The 19515-nt window shown below is 37.1% G+C and overlaps 1 protein-coding gene across 1 annotated transcript in view; it reads left to right on the top strand.

Annotated features, from left to right (window-relative positions):
- park (E3 ubiquitin-protein ligase parkin) overlaps positions 1-19515 on the top strand; it is a 137065-nt gene that overhangs the window by 86382 nt on the left and 31168 nt on the right. The window contains exon 7 of the mRNA XM_090409081.1: positions 9445-9594. Within this exon, the coding sequence (XP_090265207.1) occupies positions 9445-9594 (150 nt within the window). The remainder of the gene's footprint in view (positions 1-9444; positions 9595-19515) is intronic.

The raw sequence follows: 19515 nt of genomic DNA, 5'->3' as shown, positions 1-19515 counted from the left end.
GAAAGTAGATTGTTTGCTGGTTTTATGATTTTTTTTTAATAGTGTTTGTTCTGGAGCAGCAATTTTTAGCACAATGGTGGGCTTTTGCTCTTGCAATCTGATGATGATAGTGTCTAAGTTATTAAGGATTCTCCTGCTTCTTTTCTGACAGTAAAACAGGAGTGAGATGTTTTTGATAAAGTGGGGTACTTTCCCTCGGTTATCTGTGCAAGAGGTATTGAAGGACAAGAATTATACTAGTAAGTAAGTTAGTTACTGAAACATTACTTAGTAAATGTTTCAGTTATATTATCAGGATGAGAGTAGCGGAAACGGGTGGATTGAAGTTGGGTCCACTGGTCTTGGCAAGGACACTAGAAGGCTCAACTGCTATTTGGACAGTAGGAAATTTTTAGCATTTGGATATATCAGAATTTATTGATGGTGTTCTTGGAGATGCTGCAAGCCAAAGCATAGGCTGCAGTACTGAAGTTTTGTTCTTAAGCCATTTGCAATATGCTGAATTTTTTAATTTCACTTTCTTGGACACTCTTATGAATTGTCACTTAAATTGTTATCAGGAATTTTGAGTGGGATGGAGAGTGAAGACTTTCATTCAGCAAGATTTATTTCTGGTATTCTCTCTAAGCAGGTGTTTGGATATGGAGAACAGAAACAATAGTTGGACAATGGAAAGAAGTAGAATTCAGAGGTCATTCCATTTGGTACTATTGTAAAGCCAGAAGATGAGATTGAGAATGGCTGGGTGAAGGTTGCATAATGAAGGAAGCTTGAACAAGGTTGTAGTCTTGGAGTTCTAGATCATTGTCATTGTGAGGGTTATCTAGTGTTCTGGAGAAGCTGGGACCCTCTGTGTTAGGTAGTTGCTAATGGCAAATATTCCCATCCCTGTCCACTTGATTATTGAAATTAGAGAAGAGAAGTCAAATTGAGTTGTGGATGTTGAAGTCCCCAAGGGAATGTCCTCCCTATTTGGTATTTCGAATGCAGAAAATCCAGGTTTGGAGATAGATAATCAAACAGACGAATGTAGAGAATTTTAATAATAAGGTGTGACACCTTTTGGCAACTCGTATATGGAAATATGACTTCTCCATTACTTCCACCTTAATCTTACCACCTCTAGGTCTAGCTCCCACTGATGAGACGTCAATAAAGGTCGAAACCAATCTGGGTAGTGACCCTTAATGCATAGCATTATACATGTCAGCAAAGAGATGTGCTTTGAATTATGGGATACTAAGGCAAATGATGAGAAGTTATAACACCTTTGCCACGAGTAGCTCCAGTCCTGAAAATACTTCAGGCACAAACTTTGTTTGCTTACACTTAGTTAAAGGATTAAACCAAATATATAATTGGTAATAAATGACGAATGTAGGTATCAGAGATTGGAAAGTGATAGTTGCAGATCAAACTGCAAATGAAAGCAACAAACTTGGGGTAAGGATTTTTTTTTTTAGCCAGTGTACATCAGATATAGATAATTGAAGGGTTTGCATTCTCTAAGAGAAAATCATTTTTGATGAATGTACATGTACTGTCTTAGTGGCAGAAGAAATTTTATAAGGTGAGTTTGGGCAGTTGGAATGGGTGATAGTGGTTGAATTTGCCAGGTGAGGTTTTCTTTTGGAATAATCAAATCAGACCTGGTTTAGAAGATTGTAAGTGGGGTGTATGTTGTTAATGTTAGTTTTATGGTCACGAATGTTGATAAAGCATATATGGAAATTTTTGTGATAATTTTTAATATTTATGTACTTTTATTATTTTTTTGTCATTTTTTTTTATTTTTCAATAGGATTTTTATTTTATTATTTTTTTTCAATTGTTTATTGCAGGAGATTTTTGCAGTCTGTAATATAACTGTATTTTGTCATATTGTCTTTCATTGTTGTGAATGAAGAGTTATTATCATTATTATTCAGGCCTCCATGGAGTCAAAAGACTCATCGCGGGAGGCCCTTCCTAGGAAACACAAAGTCTATCGTACCACTCCTTAAACTCATTGACCATTCTTGCTCTCACCACACTATCAGGCAATGCATTCCATGGTTCAACCACCCTCCATGCAAAGAAACCACTCCTCACCCTCTTGCTCACAGTTTCCTTTTGTAACTTCCAGGGATGGCCCCTTGTCATCACTTCTTCACGCTGTTCAACCAAGCAAAAGAACTCCCTAGTGTCAACCCTGTTACCACCTTTCAACACTTTAAAAGTCTCAATCATATCACCTCTCTTTCTTCTATCCACCAAACTCTGCAGTCCACATTCCCTCTGCCGATCCTCATAACTAACATTGTACAGTCCTGAAACCATCTTTGTTATCTGCTTTTGTATCCTTTCCACAGTTAATTTATCCCCTTCAAATCCTGGGGACCAAATCTGTGAACAATAGTCTATGTGTTGTCTGATCAGAGTCTTATACAACGGATTGATAACTCTTATCTCTACTGGTCAGTGTCCTTCTCATTATTGGAGCAATCCTCTGTGTTACATCCACCACCTTTGCAATATGTCCCCTGAAATTCAGGTTTCTATCTCAATCATCAACCCTAGATCTCTTATCTCCCCTACTTCCTCCAGTATAGCTCCTCCAATAGAGTATGTGGTGTCCCATTGATGTGTCCCAAACCTCAAGACCTTACATTTTGCTGCATCAAACCATAATCCCCATTCATTAGCCCATTTGTCTAGCTTATTCAAATCCTCTTGCAGGCTACCACATCTGCGCTATTACTAATAACCCTTACCAGCTTCATATCATCTGCAAACAACTGACTATCCCCTTGCAATCCACTGACAATGTCATTGATTATAAAGGTTAAACAGTATAGGTCCCAGTACTGAGCCTTGTGGGACCCCACTTGTAACCCTCTGCCTCCTTGAAACTGACCCACTATACACAACTCTCTGATACCTATCGGACAGCCAATCCTGAATCCAGTTGACCAACCTGACATCCAGACCCATGTGCTGCAACTTAAATATCAGCTTATCATGTGACACCCTGTCAAATACCTTTGCTAAATCCAAGAAAATTGCAGTATATGCCTTTCCCTCATCTACTGCTCTTGTAACTTTATTATAAAAGGCTAGCATATTACTAAAACAAGAGCACCCCTTCACAAATCCATGTTGACTCTCACAAATAATGTTACCCTCATCTGCCCAATGCTGTATACGGTCCCTCACTAATTTCTCCAAGATCTTAACAACTACTGATGACACACAAACTGGCCTATAATTAGACACTTCCAGTCTGCTACCACCCTTATGCAATGGCACTATCTTACCTTCCTTTCATTCATTGGGCACCTTTCCCCGTATCGTTATGAACAAATTAAATAGTAGTGGTCCAAGAACAGAACCCTGCAGCACACCACTAGTCACAGGCCATCTTTTGGACTACTGATGAATAAACTACTCTCTGATATCTCTCCATCAACCACCCTCCTATCCATCTCACCAACCCTATATCCATCCCCATATGCTGCAGTTTACTGATTAGAATTCCATGTGGTATCCTGTGAAAGGCCTAAACAAGGTCCAGTAGTATCACTGTAAACCCATTACCCTTATCCAGTTCAGCCGTCACTGTGTTATAAAATGTGAGCAAGTTACTGAGGCATGATCTACCCTTCACAAAACCATGCTGTCCCCCATACACTATCCCATTTTCATCTATCCATTCCTGTATTTTTCTCTTGACTACGTTCTCCAAAACCTTGACAATGACTCCTGATATGCTGATCAGTTGGTAATTTGTAACAGCAGTCTTGGAACCTCCTTTATGAGTGGAACTATTTTCCTCTCTTTCCACCCCCTCTGGACTAACGCAGACCTGAGACTCAAATTAAACAAAATGCATCTTCATGCATCTGCTCTTCATCTTCTCCTTATATCTCTTCCATAGCCTCTTTTTCATATGCAGTTCCTGTTTAATGAGCTGGGAACGTACTGTAGGAATGAAATGAAAGAATTGCATATATTTTTCCTTCTTAGCCCTCTCTCCAAGGAATGATCTGGCAGAATAAGTGGCAGCAGAATTTTTCACTAGATCAGGAAGCCTCTTGATTTATTGCTGTGAAGTTGGGATGTATTTGTATGCAAATTACTTTGCATACAAATTGTTTGCTTACACTTGGGTAAAGAATTAAAACAAAAATATAATTTCTTGTCTCATGACTTAAAGACTCAATAATTCTTATTTTGTCAATGATATCAACATTAAATACATACTAGAGTATACCAGGACAAATCATGTCCTTTGCAATAGACAAAGCCTACAAATTCGCTCTAGAATAACCAGCTGTTGATTACAGGTTGCAAATGTTGAGCACAATTTAGGGTGTACTATCTGGGCCAGGAGACTTGTTATAAGATTTTTCTCGTGTCCTTGTTGGCAGAAGATTAGAGAAAGCATTTAGTATCTTGATCATCTGTACGAAGTTGAAAAATAAAGAGGAATGATGGCAGGGTGTCATCCTTATCTTTGTTTGACCTTATTTGTGGTGGAGGTGGGCAGTAGATGGCGTTGATGGAGATGATTCATAGTAGATTCGGTGTAGTTGTTGAGACAGTTGTAGGTGTCCTCCCGTGATGAGTCTTCGTACTCCTTCGAGGTGTTAGGAATAATAATAATAATAATAATATTTCTGTCCTTCTACATGCATTCTGCATGTAGAAGGACAGAAATTCCAGAGAGTGCTTGATCTAGTAATTGCATCTGTGAATTTGTCTATAAAGAATATGACCACATTGCCACCAATTGGTTTGAGTCATCATATGGTCTTGACCTGAGAGGTGGCCAAACATGTGGAAGTTTTAGTTAAGATTGGTATATGTGGAATTACAGGGCTGGTAAGTATGACAAGCTTAGGAGATGCTTGGATCAGTGCCATGTCCTGTAAAACTGGAAGGGATGGATGTTGATAGTGCTTGGGAAGTGGTAAAGGAGTGTTTGAGGGAGATAATGGCAGACTGCATACCTAGAATCAGGAGAGGAAATAAATTTGGGAGTTAAATGGATGAATATCATCATCAAGCACTGGAGCTGCAAAAAAAAAAGAAACAGTGGAGGGAGTTTAAGGAGAAAGGTGACCTGCAGGCACATGAGCAGTACAAAGCACAGGCTAGAAGGATAACTAGCTTGTTAAAAAAAGGCAGAGAGAAGCAGATTATGATAGGAAGTTAGCAATGCAGGCTAAAGAGAATCCCAAACAGTTCTTTCAATATGCTGCAAGTAAAAGAAAGAATGTATATGGCAGAATGATTTTAAGGGATGCCGATGGTAGGGAGGTAACTGAATCAGTTGATATAGTGGAATTACTGAGCGAGCACTTTGCAAGAGTAGTATACCATCCAGGTGGTGATATTGCAGAAGAGAACCAAAGGCTTGGTGAATGAAATGGAGGTGAATAGCATATTACAGAACCTTAATGTGAACATAGCTATGGGATTGGATGGTATACCGGCTCGAGTTTTACATGAAGCAGTGAGGGAAATGTTAGTGCCCTTTACCATATTGTTTAATCTAAGTCTCAGCTCTGGGTTAGTTCCAAGGAAGTGGAAAGAGATGAAAATAGTTCCATTGCATAAAGGAGGCTCCAAGACTGATGTAGCAAATTACTGACTGATCAGCATATCAGGAATTATTGTCACAGTATTGGAGAAGTTGGTCAAGAACAAAATACAGGAATGGATATATGGAAATGGGATAGTGTATGGGGGGTGGGCATGGTTTTGTGTGTGTGTCATGCCTCAGTAACTTGCTCACGTTTTATAATATAGTGACAGCTGAGTTGGATAAAGGTAATGGGTTTACAGTGATACTGCTGGACTTTGCAAAGGCCCTTGACAGGATACCACATGGAATTCTAATCAGTAAACTGCAGCCAGGGCTGGATTTAGATTTGCTGAGGCCCTAAGCTATACAAAACCAAGAGGCCCCCCTACTGTTTTAAATTACATCAGCTGGTCTTTTTGTTTTTTTATTTGAGGCCCCGGCAGATTGCGAGGCCCTAAGCTGTAGCTTTTTTAGCATATAGGTAAATCCGGCACTGACTGCAGCAAATGGGGATGGATGTAGGTGAAATGGATAGGAGGGTGTTGGAAAGATATCTGAGTAGTTTATTCAGGAGCAGAGTCCAAAAGAAGGCCTATGACTAGTGGTGGTGTGCCACAGGGTTCTGTTCTTGGACCCCTACTGTTTAATTTGTTCATTAACGATATAGGAAAGGATTTGAGAGGAACTATTCAGTTATTTGCCAGTGATGCAAAGTTGGGTAGAGCAATAGTTATTACTAATGTTAAAACTTTGCAGGATGATTTAGTTAGATTAGCAGACTGGCAAGGGAGAATGGATATCAGTTTAGTGTGGCAAAGTGTAAGGTTATGCATTTTGAGATCAAAAAATAACCAGCTGTATACCATATTGGTGGAACTGTACTGCAGGAAATTGATGAAGCCAGAGATTTGGGAGTGTTAGTGGATAGGGAGTTAAATTTTAGGGGGCACATTGCAAAAGTGGCTAAAGCAGTCATCAAATCACTTGGTTACTAAAGAATACTTTGAGCAGAGACAAGCAGATTATTGTTCCTCTTTATCAGGCCTTGATAAGACTCCATCTTGACTACTGTATGCAGATCTGGGCATTAGGGTTTCTCGATGATGAGGAGGAGGTAGAGAAGATCCAGAGACAAATGACCAAGAATTGAACCTTACAAGAACAAATGATAAGGAATGAACCTTACAAGAACAGGTTGAAGATTTGTGTTACAGAAACTGATTGATAGGTGGAAAAAGGTAATATTATTGAGACATACAAATTACTGAGAGGTTTTTACAAGATTAGTTCAGAGGACATTTTTCCGAATAGGTGTGTTGGTGAGAGAACTTGAGGCCATCCATGGAAACTGAGTAAGAGTGTAGTTAGCAAAGGTGTTAGAATGGTTTTTTGTTTGGAGAGTAGTGAATGAGTGGAATAGGTTGCCAGAATCTGTTGTGTATGTCATGACTGTGAATGAGTTCAAAGCAAAGTATGATAGATATTGTGCAAATGTTGGATAGTTCTTGACATGATGCTTAGGGTCTCCCTCAGTGAGTCTAAATGCTCCTTGAGTTGCCCATAATAATAATAAATTACACTCATGGGCTTTCTGGTGCATTGAGGAGGCTGATGAGTGCAATTTCAGTACTTCCTCATTTGTATTCAAGTCTTCTGGTCAAAGTACTGAAAGGCAAAAATGTAATCATACAATGGAAAACAACAGAAATCATAGGTCTCCCATTTCTCATCGTAGTTCTAAAGTAGAGAAGATTAATAATGTCTGGATTGACAGACGTTCTGCAGAAAATGAAACATGAGAAAGGTTAAGAACTGAATGCCAGGAGGTGAGCTTGTTAAGATATGGGTGATGAAGATTATCAAGTATTTTGATGGGTAAATGCACAGTTTGTGTTAGGTCATTATTGACAGCAAACATTCTTCAGCATCTTGCTTCATATGCATTATAGTACACTCCTTCAGGAGGATGAAATTAAAAAAAAACTAAACTGATATTACATGACCTGGGTTTTACAAAAAGCAGGCTAATTTTATCAGTAATACAGATTATTTTAATAGATTAATAGTGTTGCACATGCATGCAATTCCCACTGTACTATGATGACTAGCAATGTGATGTGTAGAATAATATCTTGTTTTTTGATATGTTGATTAGTTTTTTTTTAAACATTTTTGATGATTCTTTGAATTCTTTGACAAGAAATTGTAATCATTCACTGTAGACTATTTCTGCATGCTGCCATAGTACTTGGCACTTTTTCTCTGTGGTATGTTCCTCTATTTCTGATTTGTGCTTTTTCCCCTTTCCATGTCTGAGATGTGTTCTGAGGTGTATCTCTCCTAGCTGTTCAGAATGTCTTCCAGGTTGATCGGTGGAGTGAGAGGAGGGAAGCCAGCTTGAGTTGTAAACATTTATGTACCCCCTCCTCCCAAGGAAAATAACATCACCATTTGGGTAATTGGACTCCAGAAAATCAGCCTTCTGAGATAAATAATTACTGAGGTTAGAGTGGTTATCAGAATTTAGCAACTGATAAGCAATAAATGAAAAAGGAGAATATTGGTTTTGTAGTCTCTGAGATGGAATGTCAGATGTGATGAATATACATGTACTACCCATTTTATTGGAGGAAATCATATAAAGCATATCTGGATAGTTGAGCTGGAGGATAGCTATGGGACTGCATGGTGCTGTGAGAAATAACATGTCCCATTTAGACATGTAAATGATATATATCATTATATATATATATATATATACACACACACACACACACACACACCGTCTCCCCCCCCCATCTGCGGGTTTGCTTTCTGTGGTCAACCTTGGTCTGAAAATATTAAATGGAAAAATTCCAGAAATAAACAATTCATAAGTTTTAAATTGCAAGCCATTCTGAGTAGTGATGAAATCTCACACTGCCCCATCCGGGATGTGAATCATCCCTTTTTCCAGCATATACACACTACTGTATATGCTACCTGTAGTAACCGCCTTGGTTATTAGATCGACTGTTGCAGTATCACAACAGTCGACTTAAGTAACCCTTATTTTACTTAATAATGACCTCAGAGCGCAAAAGGAGTGATGCTAGCAATTTGGATATGCCAAAGAGAATCCATAAAGTGCTTCCTTTAAATGAAAAGGTGAAAGTTCTTGACTTCATAAGGAAAAAAAAATTAATCGTATGCTGAGTTGCTATGATTCCATTCACATAACTTTTATTACAGTGTATTGTTATAATTGTTCTATTTTACTATTAGTTATTGTTGTTAATCTCTTACTGTGCCTAATTTATAAATTAAATTTTATCGTAGGTATGTATGTATAGAAAAAACATAGTATATATAGGGTTCGGTACTATCCATGTTTCAAGTATCCACTGAGGGTCTTCAGGCATGATCTGACAAAGTAAGTGACAGTAAAATTATTTGGTAGCTGATATGGAAGACTCCTGATAGTTTAATGTGCTGTGGCTTGTGGAATTGCTTGACTGCTATACCTTTGAATGGATGAGATACAAATTTCTTAGGTGATTACTCTGCTAGCATTCTAATGAAGAGTATCACCTGCATTTCAGAGATGGAGAGCCAGTGGAGGCTTAGTGGATTCAAGATTTAAGGAATCAGTTGCAGAATTAATGAGGGATTTATTATCCCCTTAATTAAAGAATTAAAAGATGATTAAAGAGAGGAGAATAGGATTGTGAATAGACAGGGGATGAAATGGTACAAATATCCCATACAGTATTTAAAAAAAAAATATATCAGGGCTATTTTGCTATGTTCTAATGCTGTGCTTAAAACTCAGATAAAATTCTGTATCAGTATTTCCTAAATTCATAACTGTGTTAAAATGAATGCTGATCTTCTAGTACTCTAGATACCAAAGATTTGGTGCTGAAGAATGTCTTCTTCATGCTGGAGGGGTCTTGTGTCCACGTCCAAATTGTGGAGCTGGCATAATTCCTGATCCTGAATGCCAAAGAATTGTGTGTATTGAGCAAGGAGATGAAGGTTGTGGAGTATGTATTTATTGTCTTTTTTCTTTCTCTTGTAAATATTCATTAACTCTTATTTTCATATATTCTTACTATATGACTATGCAAATTCTTATTATATAAATGCACCTAATATAATTAGCAGATCTTGCAAGACTGAAATAGATGTGTTTTCATTTCTTATGGCTTTGAATTTTGGCTAAAATATGTTGCATAAAACTATATTAGCATAAAATTTGTAATTATGAAACATATTCTGTTATAAATACAAAGGATTTATGACAAATGCATCACTTGAATAGTTGGTGATTTTGTAATACTTTGTAATACAGCTCCATACCTGAAACAGCAGTTATCAAATTTGATTGCTTGCTAATAGCTTGATTTGGCCTAGTGGTTAACGTATTTGCCCTCCAACCAACAGGCTTCAAGTTCAGATTGCATCATGGGCATGATTATACTCTTATGTTATTGTTTTTGGTAGATGAATTTTATCACCAAGAGACTACTATCCCACTTATAAGAGGCTTGAAATAGCTTGAAGTTCCATGTTTGGTCTCTAGAGCAGTTTCCCAGACTAGGTAAAAAATGAATAAAAAAAAATTACCAAAAAATAAAAATTAATGATGAAAGAAAAAAAATCCTTATTCCAACAATGGGTTTGGGTGTCACAAAACAGTCCAAGCCCATGCTAGAATATAAAAACTGTAGTATCTCTATGTTGGACATCACTGTAAAAGCAATGTTATATTCTTCACTAAAGAAAGAAATGTTATTTTTGCTGTTATTATGGCTCTTCCACGGACAAGGTAAGGACTGCTTTTAGTAGTCACTCATACACTCACAACTTATAATGGTAACTCATCCCACATAATCACTGCATCATAAGAATCTGGAGCTCACATCATTCCAGGGATGGTCATGATTTCTTCTACACCTGACAAATGCATAATTTCGCTTGTATCTATGCTATAAACTCCCCTTACTGTTTGTTTCTACCATAGCTCTTCTTCCCCATCTATTCCTCAAATCTTGAAGACAACATTCTCCTCAATTTATACTCATATGTGCAATTCTATAGGTAAATTATCTTGGTTACCTGAATTTTCAAATGCCTCCACCATTTCATCCAAATCTAAGTGAACATATTTGCATACAGTAGCCTATATGTGGTCTTATTAAAGGCTTGTTTCCTTTTTCTTACAAATTTCTCTTCAACAGTGGAGTTATCCCATCCTATGCCTTCACCATTCATTTTAGAAAAATTATGGACTTTACAACCGTGTTATAAATAACTATTTTAATTTCCCGAGACAAGAGACAAGCTGAATTACATTTCACACAGTATGCTAAAGAGACAATGATTTGATCAGTGGTTATTCTACTGGCATGACCTCTAGTGAAAACAGAATAAAAAAATTAATTAATTAAAAAAAACTACATCAAATCTATATTCTATTTAAGATAACATCAGAGAAACATTCTTTCATATAGATAGTTTCTTACAGTAACAATGATGTCCTGATTTAACATGATAATTGTTATATTAGATTTAAGATTCTGAATTACCTATGGTCCTATTTATAGTTAACTCTTAGGGAGAAAGGTTAAGTGAGTAGAATATGTGCCTTCCATATTCTTGAAATTTTTAGACTATCATTATTGTTAAGATTAGGGTGGTTGATAAGAATCTCACAGACTTCTTTAAATTTACGTTCATACCATGTTTTGGTGTGGTGTTAACAACAGATGCTTTTCCAGTCAATTCTATGTAAAGTGTTCAGGGCATGATCAGAAAGGCCAGCTTCACCATAGTTATTATATTTAATGTGTCATTTATGTTCCTTTTGTCTGAGAGGAATTGTGCATCCTGTTTCCCCTATATTGGGTAGATTACAGGTGCAATAAATACGGTATACTCCAGTGCGGGCCAGCAGAGGGATCAGGTATTTGGATGACTTGAGTAAGATCTTTAATTTTGTAGGAGGTTTAAAGGTGGCTTTAAGGTTGTATTTCTGTAGTATTCTGTTTATTTTATCTGATGTCCCTTAATGTCTAGTTTATCTTTGTTTTTAAGCGAAGTCTTGTAGAGAATTTTATTTAAAGTATTTTGGCTGTAACAATTTTTTAGGAAAGTATTGCTGATAACTTTAAATTCATCTTTAAGCATTTCTTCATTGGAACAAAAATCTTTAAAGCCCTGTTTTTTTAGAGTATTAATGACTCCTAGTTTTTGTGTTGGATGGTGGTAGGAGTTTATGTGTATATATTGGCCAGTATGTATCTGTTTCCGGTAAACAATGAAGGAAAGACTGCCAGAAGGAAGACATGTGACACGTGTATCTAGAAATGAAAGTGTGTTCCGCTTTTCAATCTCAATTGTGAACTGTTTGTATCGTTTGTTTAGGTGGCTGAAGAAAGTGTCTAATGTCTGGCAGCCATTGGGCTAGATGGCGAAAACATCGGCAACGTATCTAAGCCAGACTTGGGTTTTAAAGAAGAGGAATCTAGAGCATGTTGCTCAAAATATTCCATATAAAAGTTAGCAATAGGGGAGGATAATGGTGAGCCCATGGTTGTGCCTTCTTTTTGTAGGTAGAAAACTTTTTGCCACACAAAATAACCAGAACGTAATACATGCGCAAAGAGCACTGTGATATCGGGAGGGAATTTGTCCTGTAAAAGAAGAATTGTGTCATTGATTGGGATATTCGTGAAGAGGGCAGAGACATCAAAACTGACTAATAAATCATCTTTTTCTAGTGTGATGTCTTTGATTATGTTTGTAAAGTGTTGTGTATTTTTAATATAGGAGGGGGAAATGACCTACCAACTCCTTGAGTGTTGACGCTAATTTCTTGGCTAGATGATAATTAGGGCTGTCTATACCTTCGACTGTCAGCCAGAGTAGTGTATTTTGTTTGTCAATCTTTGGTAGATTGTATATTCTCGTAGAACGAGCATAGTGTGGAAGTAATTTTTTGACTGTATCTTTGGGCCTTGTAGTGACTGATTTAAGCAGCTTTTCTGTTTTCTTTTTTATTCTATTGGTTGAGGTCGTAGTTAACAAGTTCATAGATACTGTTGTCCGAGACTCAGATTCATTTTTTCTAAATATGTGGTTCGATTTAGAATAACTGTGGTACTGCCTCTATGAGCTCTAGTAATTAAGATGTTCGGATTTGGTTTTAGTGATTTCACCACTGTTAATTCGTGTTTCTTTCGTTAAGTTGCTCGTTATTGTTTTCTAATAATTTACATTTAAAATGTTAGCAGTTTCTAAACATATTTTATCTGCTGTGGTAGTTGGGATGCTGGTCAACAATTGTCAATGGTGTTGACCACAATGGAAAAAGCAAAAGATCTTTTAGAGTTTGATAAAGGCTTATTGTGGGCGGGAACCACAATTTTGAAAACTGCAAAGTTGACTGCTTTCTCAAAAGGTGAGATATCCCGGATATTTAATCAGTGGCAAAGTAACCCATCTTGATTGTCTAAGTAGCGTAACTGTGGTTCAAAGACAGTCTGTCAAAAATGAAATTGCTATCATTTGAGAAAACTTGTATGGACAAACAGAACTTCTTGTGTGCAGCATTTGACTGAATTTGAGCATTTAATGAAGGCTGTTTCCCACCCATGTCTCACCAAACTATGCACAGGGAATCGAAAGGAAATCCAACATAGCATTAAATAAAACTTTCTAATAAAGCGGTCAGCGTGTGCATTGAACAGTTTATTATTACTAACTACCTGTTGACTTTTTTTTTTCCAAATTAATCTGATTTATCTGTCAGATATATTTCAGTCTTCTAAGGCACTTAACTGAATCATTCCACCTAGATCTTAGTCCTCCTTTGGGTCATTTTCCTGCTAAGTGGAATGATTCGTTCCACCTAGCAGGAAATTAAGCACCTGTTTTGCTAACCCTTCTTCTCCCATTCTGTTTAAGTGACTATATCACTGAGATTAAATCTGCTCACACATTCCTGAATGCTAACAATGTCATGTTTCTTCCTAATATCTTAATTTTTAATATGATTCTATTATTGATTCTTCCATCTGTTCACTCCTTAATTTTTCTCAGATCTCTTGTCTTTGACCAACTGTTTTGCATTCAGTGTCCTCAGTACAAAATGCATAACCTTGTACTTAGCAATATTAAGCTGATGCTCATTGATATTTGCCATACAATCAGTCTAACCAAGTCAATCTGTAGGGATTCTTTATCAGATATCACGATTAAAACTTGACCCAAATTAGCATCATCAGAAAATAACTTGATATTACCCTCTAGACCAGTGGTTCTTAACTTTTTCAAAGTCACAGAACACTTTTGGTTATGAGAAAAATCTGGGGAACTCCAAAAGTATTAGGGTCATAAAATTAACAATCGACATATTCATGGACTTGCCTTTTATAAAAATGGAACTGATTTTAATTCGATACTTGAGCTTCTCGGTTTTTCCAGATTTCATTAATATCAAGTCTAATATGTGATATAGGTGCCCTCATCTCTTTGTCTATATTAGTAAGTCTTTCACACTTTTTAGTTTTTATATTAGTTAGTATTGAGAAATCGAGCTCACACTAATATGATGCTGAAAACTAATAAAATTTTCAGTGCCCTTGTGGAGAGAGCTAAGTATTCGGTTTGGACAAAAATCCAAAATTCTTCAAGAGTTATTTCAGAGAATTTCATTTTTAGAGTACAGTCTGTTGACAAGGTAACTAATTTTTCTTCTTCTTGTAATGAAAATTCACAACTCGATGTATTAACTGTGCCAAATGGATTTCGTATCCAGTCATAATTGTGTGTATTTAAGGAAGGAAAGTAACTTGAAATCTTTTATTCCAATATTGTTAAATCTTCTGTTATAATGGAAATAATTCCCTCGACATCTTTATTATGGAGTGAAGGAAACATATCTACTGTATTTTTTTCTGATGTGCAGTTTTTCCAAAGAAAACCGCCCAAGAATCTTAACTTTTTTTCTAAAAAGCTGACAGTTTGTCAGTGGATGTCAAAATATTTTCATTTTTCCCTTGGATACTTGGATTAATGCTATTTAAGTAATTAAAAATATCGGCTAAATATACCATTTTAGTACACCAAATATCATTATGAAGACATTTTACAAAAGCATCCATACCTTCATTTTGAATAAATCCCAATAATTCATTCTTAAGTTCTAAAATTCTGAATAGCACTTTACCCCTGGATAACCATCTTATTTCAGTGTGCAAAAGCAAAGATTCGTACTTGGCTTCCATAGATGTTCAGACTTTTTTAAAAAGTGCTTTTAAAGGTCTTGACTTGATATAAATTACCATATTTGCAACTTTGTCTAGTACTGGTTTTAATATTGCGGGTAATGTTTTTGAAACTAGGGATTCTCTGTGCAAAAAACAGTGCGTAGATATAATATATCCTGCAAACACATAACCTATAAACAATATTCTATTGGTTTAGAAGTCGACTCGCATAGCAGGCTTCACTTGTTAGGATCAGAATAGCCAATTACACTCAGAACTGTGTCAGGTGACATCTTTTACCGGCAGAACACTTGTAACCAGTTCGCGGAACACAAGTGTTCCGGGGAACACCGGTTAAGAACCACTGGTCTAGACTATCCCCAGTCTCCTTAATATAAACAACAATGGCTTGAGTACAGAACTCTGTGGTATACTACTGGTTTCTTCTCTGTTACTCAAAATCTTCGTACATCACTTTCTGATATCTATCGATAAGCCACTCCCCTATCCATCAGAAGCTTGTTTTGCATTTTCATCTCTTTGAGTCAGTACAGCAACCTTGCATGTCGAATTCTACCAAATTCCTTGACAAAATTCAGTGTGGTATAGTCCATTCTCCTTATCCAGTTTGCTTCACTGTTATAGAATACAAGCATTGCTAAAGCAAGGCTTAAATTTAAGATAATCATACTGCGTTCTGTAAGGATCGTGCATGGCACTTATTTGCCAGTTTCAACATATTTATATTGAAATATGTTTCAATGTATATTATATATATAACATATAAATATATAGATATATATTGATTGTTTTGTCATTCATTGCACCAGTCCCAGCTCCACTCCTGTATACTGAAAGAATATTTCCTTCTTTAGGAATGTAAAGACAACCAAATATGATATGTTATACAAACTATTAAAAAGATTGCCTTGGTGTGTGTGTGTGTGTGTGTGTGCGTGCGTGCGTGCACGTGCATGCATGCATGCAAGTAAAACATTTTTAATTTGGATAAAGTTTCCATTGGCCAGTTTAATATTATCTAATAGGCTTATTGTTTTATTTATTAATTTTTTTTATAGATGTGGTGGGGGCCCTTCGCTACTGGAATATAAGCTGATGTATTACTATTATTACTATTACTATTATTACGGGCAACTCCAGGGAGTCATTAGACTCATCGGGGGAGGCCCCAAATCATATTCATCACAACTATCTGACATTCATACAGTATCTATCATACCTCGCCTTAAACTCATTCACTGTCACAGCATCCACTACAGACTCAGGGAGCGCATTCCACTCATTCACTACTCTAAAAGTAAAGAACCCAGCTCTAACACCTTTACTAACCACACTTTTGCCCAGTTTCCATGGATGTCCCCTAGTCCTCCCACAACCAGCCCTGTTCTCAAAAATATCTTCTGAATTAATTTTATAGAAACCTTTCAGTAATTTGAATGTCTCAATCATATCTCCCCTCCTCCGCCTATCAACCAATTTTTGCAACCCACAAATCCTCAACCTGTTCTCATACGGTTCATTCCACAGACCTGCTATCATCTTGGTCACTCGCCTCTGGATCCTCTCCACCTCCTCCCCATCAAGAAGAAACCTAGGTGACCAAATCTGAGCACAGTAGTCTAGATGGGTCTTATCAAGGCTCGATAGAGAGGAACAATAACCTGCTTGTCTCTGCTTGTCAACGTATTCTTCAGCAACCAAGTGATTTGATGAGCTGTTTTGGTCACTTTTGCAATGTGTCCCCTAAATTTCAATTCCTTATCCACCAACACTCCTAAATCTCGTGCCTCATCAATTTCCTGGAGCACGGTTCCACCAATGCAGTAAACTGCCTCCAATCTTTTCACCCCAAAATGCATAACCTTACATTTTGCCACATTAAACTGACATCCATTCTCCTTAGCCCAGACCTCCAATCTATCCAAATCATCCTGCAAAATTTTGACGTCATCTGCATTCACTATTGCCCTACCCAACTTCGCATCATCCGCAAACAAATGAACTGTTCCTCTCAGATCATTTCCTGTATCATTTATGAACAAATTAAACAGCAGTGGTCCAAGAACAGATCCTTGTGGCACACCACTAGTCACAGGCCGTCTTGTGGACTCTACTCCCGAGTAAACCACTCTCTGATATCTCTCCGTCAACCACCCTCCTATCCATCTCACCAACCCTATGTCCATTCCCATATGCTGCAATGTATCTGATAATAATTCTTTCATTTTATTATTGTAGTCTTCTTTATTAAGGGTCATTGTGACATTTCCTTTGTCTGCTTTCATTATAACTGTTTTTATTTAATTTTCCTCAAGGCTGCCTTTTCTTCCTTAGTGATCTTAAATTTTAGGAGGGCATGCATTTTTTTTTAAACTAAACAAGGTAGCAAGCTTTTAGCCTAATGATATATGCTTCATTTTGCAGTAATCTTTTGAAGGCAAATTTGATGTTTGTCATGATCTGAGCTCAATGATTTCTTTCTGGAACCAATAATGAAACTGAAGTCTGTGTTTAAAATTTGGTTTCATGAGCCAAAAGTGTATGATCTGAAACATTGTGGATTACTTTGTTTGTCAGAAGTTGCTTGAGATTTTTCTTTGTTACAAAGTTGTCAAACTTCCTGATTAAACTGTTTTTTTTTTTTATTATTATTATTACAGGTATCTCATGGAGTCAGTAGACATCGTGGGAGACCCAAACTATCAAAACAATATCTATCATGTCTCTTCTTGAATTCATTTACAGATGAACTCACAGCTGAGTAAGGCAATGCATTCTGCTCATTCACCACCCTCCAGGTGAAAAACCTCGTTCTCACACCGTTGTTTACCACAGTTTTCCTTAATTTCCAGGGATGACCTTTTGTTCTTCCATCACTATCACACAGCTGTAACATTTCCCCTGCATCAATCTTATAAAAACTTTTAGTAATTTAAATGCTTCTATTATATCCCCCTCTTCTCCGCCTATCAACCAACCTCTGCAATCCACAAGCTCTCAATCTATCAATGTAGGGAGCATTTTTTACATCACTCACCAACTTAGTCACTCTCCTCTGAACCCTCTCCACACCCTCCTCGTCTCCAAGGAATCCAGGTGACCAGACCCCGAGCAGTAATCCAAATGTGGAAGTATCAACGCTTTATAAAGGGGAATAATAACCTCTTTATCTCTGGATGTTAGTGTATTCCTCAATAGCCAAGTAATCCTATGTGCAATCTTAGACACCTTAGCAATGTGTCCCCTGAACTTCATCTCCCTATCCACCAAACACCCCTAAGTCCCTAGAGATGAGGAATCTCTTAGAAGATTGACGAGGAATCTCTTGGAGTATTGATCAATCAATGTAGTACACAGCTGGTAATCTTTTAATCCCAAAATGCATAACTTTACACTTTTCCACATTGAACTGACATCCATTACCTTTTACCCATTTTGCCAGCTTATTTAAATCATCCTGCAAACTCTCAACATCAGCTTGATTTTTTTATTGCGCTACCCAACTTTGCATCATCAGCAAACAACTGAATATCTCCCTTTAAGCCATTTCCTATATCATTTATGTACAAATTAAACAACAATGGCCCAAGCACAGAGCCCTGAGGCACACCACTGATCACCTGCCTCGTCTTGGACTCTGCTCCTCCATACATCACCTTCTGGTATCTCTCCCTGAGCCATTCTACTATCCATATCACCAGTTTAGTATCCATCCCCATCTGCTCCAATTTGCACAACAGTATTCCATCAAAAGCCTTAGCAAAATCCAGAAATACCACTGTGTAGCCATTTCCTTTGTCCAACTCAGATGTCATTCTATTATAAAAAGTTAATAAATTTGCTAAGGCAGGATCGATCTTTAACAAAACCATGTTGGATGTTGGCCCCTATAGAGTATCATATCCTGATCCACCCATTCTTGAATTTTGTCTTTAACCAACTTTTCCAATACTTTTACCACCACTCCCGAGATGGTGATTGGCCTGTAATTAACTACCGCAGTTTTAGAGCCACCTCTATGTAAAGAAACTACTTTTCCATCCTTCCACTCCCTAGGGACCATAGCAGAGTTCAAACTTAAGTTAAATAACCAAGTAAGAGGCATTGACAATTCCTTTGCACATTCACACAACACCCGAGCTGATATTACATCTAAACGTACAGCAGTGTTTGCATTTAAATTTTGCAATATACTAAGTACCTCTGATTTCTTAACTTCAATTCTCAGATTGGTTATTCCTACAGGTACAGAAATATCCTCACTTGGATGATAGACTTTTGAAAAGTTATCACTCAGTAACTCTACTATTACATCTGAATTTGTCACCTCAATATCATCAGCACCCACTAAAGTTATCCTCCAAAGTCATTCTTCCTTTTACTTGCCACATAGCAGAAGAACTGTTTGGGATTACCCTTGATCTCCTTGGCTAAGGTCATCTCATAATCTGATTTAGCTTTTCTTACTATTCTGGTAACCTTCCTAGCTTGAGCCTTATACTGCTCATGGGTGTACTGATCACCTTTATCCTTTTAAATTCTCCATAACATTTCTTTTTTTTGCAGATCAAGCTTGATACTACTACTCATCCATCTAAACGCCTACCTGGTTTGTCTTCCTGACCATGGGGACACAATCTAATATTGCCTTCCTCAGATACCTGCTTGATT

Source organism: Typopeltis vanoorti, chromosome 19 (genome assembly GCF_054136105.1).
Source record: "Typopeltis vanoorti isolate ZY-2024b chromosome 19, IOZ_Tvanoo_1.0, whole genome shotgun sequence".
In the NCBI taxonomy this organism is placed as follows: Eukaryota; Metazoa; Arthropoda; class Arachnida; order Uropygi; family Thelyphonidae; genus Typopeltis; species Typopeltis vanoorti.
The sequence above is the reverse complement of the archived record's forward strand: the minus strand, read 5'-3'. Positions and strand labels throughout refer to the sequence as shown.